The sequence below is a fragment of the Mobula hypostoma genome, chromosome 21 (assembly GCF_963921235.1).
Source record: "Mobula hypostoma chromosome 21, sMobHyp1.1, whole genome shotgun sequence".
NCBI classification, from domain to species: domain Eukaryota; kingdom Metazoa; phylum Chordata; class Chondrichthyes; order Myliobatiformes; family Myliobatidae; genus Mobula; species Mobula hypostoma.
The window spans coordinates 51930367-51943274 of NC_086117.1; the positions used below are offsets into that span (position 1 = coordinate 51930367).

At 41.7% G+C, this 12908-nt stretch overlaps 1 protein-coding gene across 3 annotated transcripts in view; it reads right to left on the reverse strand.

The window, feature by feature from the left end:
• tctn2 (tectonic family member 2) overlaps positions 1-12908 on the reverse strand; it is a 53362-nt gene that overhangs the window by 2517 nt on the left and 37937 nt on the right. For all 3 annotated transcript variants that reach the window (XM_063073998.1, XM_063073999.1, XM_063074000.1), the window contains 3 exons: positions 7045-7186; positions 6172-6315; positions 3056-3144 (listed from right to left, as the gene is read on the reverse strand). In XM_063073998.1, the coding sequence (XP_062930068.1) occupies positions 3056-3144; positions 6172-6315; positions 7045-7186 (375 nt within the window). The remainder of the gene's footprint in view (positions 1-3055; positions 3145-6171; positions 6316-7044; positions 7187-12908) is intronic.

The window sequence follows — 12908 nt, forward strand, 5'->3', positions numbered from 1 at the left end:
ATGACACTTAAAGGGTTGACGGTGGATATGCAATGGCAAGCATTTAAAGATTGCATGGATGAACTACAACAATTGTTCATCCCAGTTTGGCAAAAGAATAAATCAGGGAAGGTAGTGCACCCGTGGCTGACAAGAGAAATTAGGGATAGTATCAATTCCAAAGAAGAAGCATACAAATTAGCCAGAAAAAGTGGCTCACCTGAGGACTGGGAGAAATTCAGAGTTCAGCAGAGGACGACAAAGGGCTTAATTAGGAAGGGGAAAAAAGATTATGAGAGAAAACTGGCAGGGAACATAAAAACTGACTGTAAAAGCTTTTATAGATATGTAAAAAGGAAAAGACTGGTAAAGACAAATGTAGGTCCCCTACAGACAGAAACAGGTGAATTGATTATGGGGAGCAAGGACATGGCAGACCAATTGAATAATTACTTTGGTTCTGTCTTCACTAAGGAGGACATAAATAATCTTCCAGAAATAGTAGGGGACAGAGGGTCTAGTGAGATGGGGGAACTGAGCGAAATACATGTTAGTAGGGAAGTGGTATTAGGTAAATTGAAGGGATTAAAGGCAGATAAATCCCCAGGGCCAGATGGTCTGCATCCCAGAGTGCTTAAGGAAGTAGCCCAAGAAATAGTGGATGCATTAGTGATAATTTTTCAAAACTCATTAGATTCTGGACTAGTTCCTGAGGATTGGAGGGTGGCTAATGTAACCCCACTTTTTAAAAAAGGAGGGAGAGAGAAACCAGGGAATTATAGACTGGTTAGCCTAACGTCGGTGGTGGGGAAACTGCTGGAGTCAGTTATCAAAGATGTGATAACAGCACATTTGGAAAGCGGTGAAATCATCAGACAAAGTCAGCATGGATTTGTGAAAGGAAAATCATGTCTGACGAATCTCATAGAATTTTTTGAGGATGTAACTAGTAGAGTGGATAGGGGAGAACCAGTGGATGTGGTATATTTGGATTTTCAAAAGGCTTTTGACAAGGTCCCACACAGGAGATTAGTGTGCAAACTTAAAGCACACGGTATTGGGGGTAAGGTATTGATGTGGATAGAGAATTGGTTAGCAGACAGGAAGCAAAGAGTGGGAATAAACGGGACCTTTTCAGAAGGGCAGGCAGTGACTAGTGGGGTACCGCAAGGCTCAGTGCTGGGACCCCAGTTGTTTACAATATATATTAATGACTTGGATGAGGGAATTAAATGCAGCATCTCCAAGTTTGCGGATGACACGAAGCTGGGCGGCAGTGTTAGCTGTGAGGAGGATGCTAAGAGGATGCAGGGTGACTTGGATAGGTTGGGTGAGTGGGCAAATTCATGGCAGATGTAATTTAATGTGGATAAATGTGAAGTTATCCACTTTGGTGGCAAAAATAGGAAAACAGATTATTATCTGAATGGTGGCCGATTAGGAAAAGGGGAGGTGCAATGAGACCTGGGTGTCATTATACACCAGTCATTGAAAGTGGGCATGCAGGTACAGCAGGCGGTGAAAAAGGCGAATGGTATGCTGGCATTTATAGCGAGAGGATTCGAGTACAGGAGCAGGGAGGTACTACTGCAGTTGTACAAGGCCTTGATGAGACCACACCTGGAGTATTGTGTGCAGTTTTGGTCCCCTAATCTGAGGAAAGACATCCTTGCCATAGAGGGAGTACAAAGAAGGTTCACCAGATTGATTCCTGGGATGGCAAGACTTTCATATGAAGAAAGACTGGATGAACTAGGCTTGTACTCGTTGGAATTTAGAAGATTGAGGAGGGATCTGATTGAAACGTATAAAATCCTAAAGGGATTGGACAGGCTAGATGCAGGAAGATTGTTCCCGATGTTGGGGAAGTCCAGAACGAGGGGTCACAGTTTGAGGATAAAGGGGAAGCCTTTTAGGACTGAGATTAGGAAAAACTTCTTCACACAGAGAGTGGTGAATCTGTGGAATTCTCTGCCACAGGAAACAGTTGAGGCCAGTTCATTGGCTATATTTAAGAGGGAGTTAGATATGGCCCTTGTGGCTACGGGGATCAGGGGGTATGGAGGGAAAGCTGGTGCAGGGTTCTGAGTTGGATGATCAGCCATGATCATAATAAATGGCGGTGCAGGCTCGAAGGGCCGAATGGCCTACTCCTGCACCTATTTTCTCTGTTTCTATGTTAGAAGATGGTGCCTTGCTTGTGTCGCATTCATGTTACTGAGCATAAAAGAATAGCTAGGAAGAAATGCGATGTTAATAGATCATATCTGCCGCAGGACTTTAAAAGGTCCAAGAACCATCCTACAGAAACCCCATGGTCCTGATCCAGTGTCTCGGCCCAAAACATCAACCTGCACCCACGCTGAGTTCTTTCAGTGTTCCAGCACGTACAGTATCTCGGCTTTTCACAACCTCCTGGGATTTATGCCCAAATTGAGACTAATATTTTTGTTAATGGCTGCCCTTGCCATTGGATATAAAGGATTCCACAGCCACTACATAGAAATGTCACCAGAGATGTGAGCAACTGTAGCCCGTTTCCTACATTACACCCACATCTACTTGGTTGCAATGCAATTTATAAATGGTCCTGCAGCTAAGGGAAGTGGTGATACAAACAGAGACTTAATTGCTTCATAGATGGAATGGAGGAAAATACAGGGGAATGATTGTAAGATAAAAGAAACATTTTGTCAAGAGAAAGAAGGAAGCAAAAATCAGACAGGGCTCTTTTTCCCAGAGCAGCAATGGCAAATACCAGAGGACGTCCTTTTAAAAAGGGTGGAAGAAAATTTATGGAGATGTCAGAAGTAGATTTTTATCTTACACTGAGATGCCTGGAATGCACTGCTGGATGGTGGTAGAGACAGATACAATAGAGGTATTGTAGAGACTCTTTGATGGGCACATGGATGTAAGAAAAATGGAGGTTATGGGCTGTGTAAAAGGGAAAGGTTAGATTGATCGTGGAGCAGATTTATACTAATTAGCACAAGATCATTCTAGACCAGTGCTCAGTTCAAAAGCATGGAAATTAGGTCGACGGAATGCGTCAAGATGAATGCATCTTCCTTACCTGTATAACGCCTTGTCAATGGATAGGCAAGGTCAGGCCAACACACATCATTCCGAGCACAGTCATATTCAGTGTAGGTCAACTGGAAGCTACACAACAAAATTATTCCAATGACTTTCAACCACAAGATGAAATAGCTCCCCTCCCACCATTCCTCCACCTTCCCCTTAAAAACATTTCTGCTCTTCACTTCATCTATTCCCTTTACTTTATCGACACTTGCTGGATAACAACTCGTCTCACACTATTTGAACTGGAGACTTTTGACTATAACAGGTTGAATAAAGGAGAGATCCTTACTTTACCTAGTGTGTGTACTGAACCTAGTGGCTGTTGTGTGTTCCTCATGGCAGATGTTGGGAGTGCTGGGAGACCCAGAGTCTCCCAGGGAACTGCATCTGTGTGAAGTGCATCCGCTGCAGCTCCTTGAAGACCATGTTAGGAATCTGGTGCAGCAGCTAGCTGACCTTCAGCTTGTACCGGAGAGTGAGGAGATCTTTGATCAGAATTACAGGAAGTAGTCACCCCTAAGTTGCAGGAGGTGAGTGGATGGGTGACTGTCAGGAGAAATGGAAATGTGAATAGGCAGTTAGCGCAGAACGCTTCTGTGGCCATTCCTCTCAATAGCAAGTGTACCGCTTTGGAGACTCTTGTGGGGGATGAACTCCCAGGAGAATGCTATTGAGACCAGATTACTGGCACTGAGCATAATTCCGTGGTGCAGAAGGGAAAGAGGGAGAAGAGGGGAGCAGTAGTGATAGGGGACTCAATAGTCAGGGGAACAGAGAGGAGATTTTGTGGATGTAAATAGGACACCCAAATAGTATGTTGCCTCCCTGGTGCCAGGTTCAGGGACGTCTCAGATCACATCCACAGCATTTTGGAGGAGGATAGAGAGCAGCCAGATGTCTTGGTACATATTGGTACCAATGACATAGGAAGGAAAAGCAAAGAGGTCCTGAAATGAATTTGGATAGAAAGCTGAGAAGCAGGACCACCAGGATAGTAATTTCTGAATTGCTGCCTGCGCCACGTACTAGTGAGGGTAGAAACAGAATGAGTTGGCAGATGAATGCATGGCTGAGAAGCTGGTGCAGGGGGTAGTGCTTCAGGTTCTTGGATCACTGTGTTCTCTTCTGGGGGAGGTATGAACAATTCAAAAGTGATGGGTTGCACCTGAACCCAAGGGGGACCAATATTCTCACAGGCAGGTTTGTTAGAGGTGTTAGGGAGTGATTAAACTAATTTGGCAGGAGGATGGGAACTGGAGTGAAAGGACTCTGGATAAGACGGATGGGTAAAAAAAAAAGCAAAGATAGCGTGCAGTCAGACTGTCAGGAAGGGCATGCAAATGACAAGTCAAAATTGTAGCCAGCACGGTGAGTATCAGTGCATTAGGGATGCAGAATCAAAAGGGGTAGCAAATACAGTAAAAAGCCCATGATATTGAAGGCAAATTACTGGCAAGGTTAGAGCATTGGCTGATTGGTAGGAGGCAGCGAGCGGGAATAAAACAATCTTTTTCTGGTTGGCTGCCAGTGACTTGTGGTGTTCTGCAGGGGTCAGTGTTGGGACCAATACTTTTTATGCTGTATATCAATGACTTAGATGATGGAATAGATGACCTTGTTGCCAAGTTTGCAGACAATATGAAGACTGGTGGAGGGACAGGTAATGTTGAGGAATCAGGTAGGCTGCAGGAGGACTTAGATTAGGAAAATGGGCGAGTAAGTGGCAAATGAAATAAATGCATGGCCATGCACTTTGGTAGTAGAAATAAATGTGCAGACTATTTTTAAATGGGGAGAAAATCCAAAAATCTGAAATGCAAAGGGACTTGGGAGTCCTTGTGCAGAACACCTTAAAGGTTAATTTGCAGGTTGAGTCAGTGGTGAGGAAGGCAAATGTAATGTTAGCATTCATTTCAAGAGGTCTAGAATACAAGAGCAGAGATATGATGCTGAGGCTTTGTAAGGCATTGGTGAGGCCTCATCTTGAGTACTGTGAGCAGTTTTGGGCTCCTCAGGTAAGAAAAGATGTGCTAGCATTGGAGAGGGTCCAGAGGAGGTTCAGAAGGATGATTCCAGGAATTAAAGGGATGTCATACGAGGAATGTTTGAGAGCTCTGGGTCTGTATTCACTGGAACTTAGAAGGATGAGAAGGGATCTCATTGAAACCTTTCAAATGTTGAAAGGCCTAGACATGCTAGATGTGGAAAGGATGTTTCCCATGGTGGGGCACAGCCTCAGGATAGAGGGGCATCCATTTAAAAGAGATGCAGGGAAATTTCTTTAGCCAGAGGGTGGTGAACTTGTGGTATTTATTACCACAGGTAGCCGTGGAGGCCAGGTTGTTGGGTGTATTTAAGGCGGAGCTTGATAGATTCTTGATTGGACATGACATCAAAGGTTACAAGGAGAAGGCCGGGGAGTGGGGCTGAAGAGGAGAAAAAAAAGGATAAGCCATGATTGGATGGTGGAGCAGACTCGATGAGCCAAATGGCCTAATTCCTATGTCCTGTAACAGGTTGTACAACTGGAGACCTTTAACTATAACAGGCATTACAACTGGAGATCAGTCCTGATGAAGGGTCTTGGCCTGAAACGTCGACTGTACTCTTTTCCATTAATACTGTCTGGCTTGCTGAGTTCCTCCAGCATTTTGAGTGTGTTGCTTGGATTTACAGCATCTGCAGATTTTCTCTTGTTTATCTGACTATAACAGGTTGATTAACTGGAGAACTTTGACTATAACACGTTGTATAATTGGAAATTTTTGATTCTAACAGGTTGTACAACTGGAGATCTTTGACTATACCAGATTGAATACCCAAGCAACAATGATAGTGGCACAGGGAGGCACAGGGACAAGAGCATCCCAGCAATATTGTCTGTGCAGATTTGTACATTCTCCTTGTGACCACACCAGCTCCCCGCACCACCCCTTTCACCCGCAGCTCCACCCCAATTCCTTCCCTCCCTGGGTGCTCCAAGTTTCTTCCACATCCCCAGGGAGAGGGCGAGAACAAAAGCCAAACAATGAAATAAAAAAGAGAAAAGCTTGTAGTGTAAGAATTAACAGCACAAGATGGTAAATCATTTGAAGCTTCTTGTACCTGGTCAATGGGGGCTCTTGCTGGGCTGGTATTTGAATAAATTGCACAGATGTGCGGATGGCGAAGGACTGAAGAAGGGAACTGTTCCTGCAGGCTGTACTATCTCCTCCTCCACAAGAAATGTGCCAGCTCACTGTGGAGAAACTGAAAAGGCAAAACCATTGATCCAACAAGAGACAGGAAGAACCAGAGGAAATACATTTTTGTACTGCAATTTGTAATGATTTAAATGTCAGTTTGAATAGTCAGAGAAGCAAAAACCAACAGAAGCCAGATAAATAGCCAAAGGAAAGCATGCTTAGTTTTGGGAAAGACCTGATGTTTTGGGATAATTGGACCATATTTGTGGGTGTAATGATATGATTGCTTATTTTTGAGTAGAAGTGAGACGATTCAATACACAGTGAAGGAAGATGGACTTGGGGCCAAAATCAAGTGCTTTTTAAATACATTTTCCCTCATTGAACCAAAGAAAACAATTTTAGAATTACAGTGAGGCAAAGAGAGAAGAACGTGGATGTCCAGAGCAGCCAAGAGGGCCAAAGTACAACTGTAAGAGCTGAGTAAAACAAGGGAAAGATTGGTTTGGGTTTTTTGAAGATCATCAGCATGGATTTGTGCACAGGGCGTCAGCCTTACCAACATGACATTTTTGAGGAGGTAACGAAGATGTTAAGACATTAAGATTACCACTTCTGTTAAGTAACCCATTTCTCATTTCAGTAGCCCTATGGGAAAGCATGTCCTTTGCTATTGGGAAATATTAATTACTCAGAAATGAGCAGCCTGATTTATGTTGTACATTGAACATCAGTTAGTCCAACACTTGGAAGATGCCAACTAGCTAATACAATTGTGATGCCATCTGCTTACCTGACTTCAACTCCAAGTATCACTCGTTGTGGGACTCCTTCAACCGCACCAACAACTGCTGTGAGAAACTGAATGTTCATAGCGGCAGGAACTCCAGCACAGAATCCATAAAATCCACCTTCAGACGAATCGTTAAATGAAGCTACAATTAAAAAATAATTTATATAAATGTGACTAATTTGAAAACCACAGGCTCTCACTCGCAGCTTTGAACAATACTTGTGATTACAGGAATTTGAACTTATGCAACACTCGGTCTTGCCCACAAGGTATTCCTAAATGCTTAGTGACATAAACTGCTTTTGCAGTGTAGGTATCGTTCTAAAGGCAAACAATGCAGAGTAATCTCTCAGATGTGAAGTGAGAGAACGGCAAATTAATGTGCTTTTGATGGAGTTGGGTTATGCAAAATACAGGCCAAGCACTACCTGCTTTTCCAGATAAAACCAAGGAAGAGTTTTCCCCCAGTAAAGAACTGGAGCCTCTGTTTAATTCATTATTGAAAACCATGGACATTCTCTGTCCTTGATTGGCATGTCACTTTCAATCCAGGAGTGTTGTAAGCAGTTTTGGGCCTCTTATTCAAGAAAGGAAGTGCTGACACTGGAGAGGGTGTAAAGGATGTTTACGAAAATGACTCCAGAGATTGAAAAGCTTGTCCTATGAGAAGAGTTTGATGGCTCTGGGCCTGCACTCACTGAAATTCAGAAGAATGAGGGGAGATCTCATTGAAACCTATCAAATGTTGAAAGGCCTCGACGGAGTGGATGAGCAGAGGATGTTTCCTCTGGTAGGGGAAGTCTAAGACCAGAGGACACAACGTCAGAATAGAGGGACGTCTATTTGGAACAAAGATGAGAAGAAACTTCTGTAGCCAAAGAGTGGTGAATCTGTGGAATTCATTGCCCCAGGCGGTTGTGGAAGCCAAGTCATTAGGTATATTTAAGGTAGAAGTTGATAGCTTCTTGATTAGTCAGGGCACAAAGGGATACGGGGAGAAGGCATGAAGGAGATTGTGGCTGAGAGGGAAAATGGATCAGCCATGATGAAATGCCGGAGCAGACTCGATGGGCCAAATGGCCTAATCCTGCTCATATATCTTATGTTCGGGTCAGAATCTACTTTCATTTTGAATTAACAACATCTTGCTTTAAAGGTCAACAGTCACCAGAAAAGAAACATCATCCAGTACTGATAACACTTCCTGGATTCTATAACGTTAGCACAGTAGGCTGACCAGCTGTAGTAGATGAATTGACCAGCTCAACTATCACAAGAAATGAAGAACTGAAGTAGTCATTTCAGAACATCTTGTCCGTCTCCAATAGTAAAGCTTGCCTGTCTCAACTGCCAAAAGCCAGAACAGAGCTGCCAAAAGAGGCCAGAAGTTGCCATAAGGGGCTGCAAGTACACTCTGCACGAAGTGGTGGACTGGCAAAAGGCTCTTTGGGAAGAAAAAAGCTCTGGGAGTGTGCTGTATTGTCAGAGCTGGCTCACTACACAGGAGTAATTAAACTGAGACTCAAATCTCATCAGACAAAATCACACCAACCGATGGTCTATGGGTATAGTCACTGAATCATTCAAAAGACACACCTGACAAAAAATATGAAACAATTCAGTGATGTTGAAATATGCCAAACACTCAACACTAACGGAGTTATTGTTACTTGAGAGGACCTGTCCTGAATTCGGCACGTTAGGGCAATTATAAAGAAAGCACGACCATCTATGTTGATTGTGAAATTGCATCGGTATTGTTTCTGAGCAGTTAAAACTGGTCTGGGCATTTCATGGACCATAATCCTTTGTGGAAGGGGCGCTTGGCCGTGTTCTGTGGCCACTGTTGCATGTGAGAGAGTTTTATGTGCCATTTTGTTACTTTTCAGTTTAAACGGGCGTTTATGAGTCAGTGTCAAAATATTGCAGTGTGTTTGTTTGTTTGTCCTAACTATGACTTCTCTTAATTCAGATAAAGTATGTTTCACCACATGGAATGTTAACGGTCTGGGGAATCCTATAAAAAGGAGAAAAGTAATGAATATGCTTAAGAGACAAAAATGGGATGTGGTTTTCCTACAGGAAACACATTTATCAGCAGAGGGATCAGTAAAGCTACTGGGGGATTTTACAGATCATGTTTTTTTTACAGTGCAGGGTCAACTAAGAGCAGGGGCATTATAATATTTATCAATAGGCGGCTGCAGTTTAGATGTGAGAAACAGATCAAAGCTGAAGCAGGGAGAATTCTTATTATTTTGGCAGAAGTACAGAAGCAACATATTATTTTAGCAAACATATATGCACCTAATATAGAAGATGTTTTTTGTTGATCTTGAAGGAAAGTTACATCCTATTGGAGCTTATGATATCATACTTGGGGGAGATTTTAATTTGGTAATGGATCCAATCATCGACCATAGTAAGATGTTGTCATATAGAACCTCAAAACTCACTGTGATGGTGCAAAAAATGTGTAAAGCCCCCAGCTTGTGGATGCTTGGCGCCTTATGAATCCCCATGGGAGGGATTACACATTTTTTTCTGCAGTTCATAAAATATACACAAGGACTGATTTCTTCCTTATATCCAAGTCACTTATTCAGTCTGTGTCTCAATGTGCAATTGTTAATATAATATCAGATCATGCTTGGGTTTGTCTAGAGACAATACCTCAGTATAAGAGAATGCAGTCACATAGATGGAGATTTAATTCATCCTTGTTACAAGATTCAATGTTTAGGCAAGCTATGGGACAACAAATCAAGGAGTATTTAGAAATAAATACACCTACGGCCTCCTCAGCAGAGACTAACTGGGAAGCCCTGAAGGCCGTTTTGAGGGGATATACTATTCAACATACTTCTTATATTAAAAAAAACAGAAAAATCAGAAAATTACAAACTTAGAAAATAAAATCAAAGAGATTGAGACAAAATTGAAGCAGTGGATGTCATCCAAAGATTTGAAAGAACTAACACAGCTGAAATATCAACACAATCTAATATTATCCCAGAAAGTAGAATTTTGGCTTTTCAGGGCAAGACAAAAGCAACTTGAATCGGGGGAGAAAGCTGGCAAGCTTCTGGCAAGGTGTATAAAACAAGAGAGAATCAATTATCTATTACCCAGCTATTAGATCAGCAACAAGTGATACTTTGACGACACCTAAAGATATTAATGATGCATTCCAAGAGTTTTATAAGGACCTATATACATCAACCTCCAACTTTAGTGAGGAAGAAATTGATAGCTTTCTGAGGCCATTAAGGTTACCTACGTTGATGAAAGAACAACAATATATTGATTCTGCTATAACATTGGAAGAAATTATATCAGTGATTAAGACCTTACCTACTGGGAAAGCTCCTGGCCCAGATAGATTTACAGCAGAATTTTTTTAATGCTATGCGGAGGAGCTAGCTCCACTACTGCTGAATATGTACAATGAGTCTATAGAACAGGGTAACTTTATCACAAGTGCTAATTACATTAATTCTGAAAGACGGTAAAGACCCGTGTGAATGTAAGACTTATAGACCAATTTCCCTAATCCCAATAGATGTGAAAATTTTATCAAAGATCCTTGCAAACCATTTAGACACAGTAATAACACAGTTGATACATAGTGATCAGGTGGGATTTATCAGGGACCGCAGCTCATCTGATAACATAAGGAGTCTTGTGAATATTATGTGGTTGGTGGCCGATAATCAGTCACCTATAGCAGCTATCTCACTCAATGCTGAAAAAACATTTGATCGAGTGGAATGGGGCTATCTGTTTAAGATTCTTCAATTTTTTGGATTTGGACCCATCTTTTTAAAATGGATTAGACTCTTATATAATAACCCTGAAGCAGCAGTTCAAACTAGTGGTTACATTTCACCTTACTTCTCACTTAAAAGGGGTACCCGACAGGGTTCCCCACTTTCTCCAATGTTGTTCTGTCTAGCTTTGGAGCCCCTGGCAGCAGCTATCAGAGAGAATGAGAACTTTATAGGGATATCTGTGGGAGGACAGGTTCATAAACTGATGCTTTAGGTGGATGATATTGTATTATTTGTCTCGGACCCTAGTCGATTGGTGCCATGTCTTTTTAACATTATAAAGGCTTACTCTAGATTCTCAGGTTATAAGGTTAATTGGACAAAATCGGAAGCACTACTGTTAACTGCATATTGCCCTGCACCCGCTTTTTACCCAGGTCAATTTCACTGGCCACAGAAGGGTATACGATATTTAGGTATTAATTTTCCCCCTCAACTGAAGGATTTAGTAAAGGTAAATTTTGATCCATTATTGCAGAAATTTCATGTGATGTAGACAGATGATCATCATTGTATTTGTCAATGTCGGGAAAAGTAATGCCTTGAAGATGAATAGCATTTCGAAGCTTAACTATCTGTTCCAATCGTTACCAGTTCAAATCCCATTAATATATTTTAAGCAATTTGATAAAATAATTAAGGCTTTTATTTGGAATGGTAAATGCCCATGCTTAAACTTTAACAAATTACAATTGCCAGTTGAAAGGCGGCGGGGGGGGGGGGGGGTAAGTTTGCCAGAGTTAATATACTATTACTATGCCTTTACTCTTAAGCATTTAGCACATTGGTCTCTCCTTCCAGAGAGAGCGCCTCCTTGGTATCGTATTGAGTGTTCTGCTCTTCCTCCCATCCCTCCATTACAATGTTTGTCGATCAAGTTACCTCCTGAGGCAAGGACTCACCCAATTATATTGCATATGCATTTGTTTTGGAATAAGCTTGCCAGATTACTTAAATTTAATCCATATTTGAATGAAGCCTCAAGTATCTGGATGAATCCGAAGCTGTGTATTGATAAGTCCTCTTTCTTCTGGAGGGAATGGCAAGGGAAAGGTTAAATTAAATTGGAAGATCTTTATAATGGTGACAGTTTAAAATCTTTTAATTAATTAACCCAACAGTACAATATCTCTAGGTCACAATTTTGGAGATACCTTCAACTACATCATTTGCTACATACAACTTTCGGTTCTACATAGCAACCACCACAAATTGCTACGATACTGTCTACTGTACTGGCCGCATATGGTAAAGGTCCTGAAGCCTCAACTTATTATTCAGCTTTAACACAAATCTCCGGGGACAAATTTCTGTTGGGTCTTAAAAGAGCATGGGAAAAAGACCTGAGTGTGACTTTTGAGACAAAGGAGTGGGACAAAATTTGCAAAAATGTCAAAACAATGTCAAGAGACGTGAGTGTGCGCTATATTCTACACTGTTCTTATTGGACTCCAGCAAGGTTACGTAGATCAGGGTTGAAAACCACCCCTGAATGCTGGCGCTGTGAGGCAGATAAAGGGGACTCAGTACATGCGCTCTGGTCCTGTCCCAGAATTCAAGAATTTTGGATTATGATACATAAGTATATTGGTGAAGTTTCAGGTATTCAACTCCCTTTTTGCCCCAGATTTTTTGCCATGGGAGACACACTTGGAATAAACACTCTCAAAATTGGATCCTGACAAGTGTAATGGAAGGAAGACAAATTATACTTCGAGGTTGGAGGAACTTGGGGGGGACCATCATCTCAGGAGTGGGTCACAGAAATAGCCCAAGTGGCAGCTTTTGAACGCATGTCTTACAAACAGTTTAATAAATTGGACATCTATACACAAAAATGCGGCAAATATTTAGGTTTCTTGGGGTGGGGGAATAGTGGTGAATGTGTGGTGAAGCATATTGCTGAATGGCAGTCTTTTATGTTATTAGAGGTCTAAATAAACACACATGGTTATTATATTGATATTTATTTCTGCCATGTTTGTTTTTTATTTTCTGGATAATTTTATGTTTTGTAAGCTATGATTTACATAA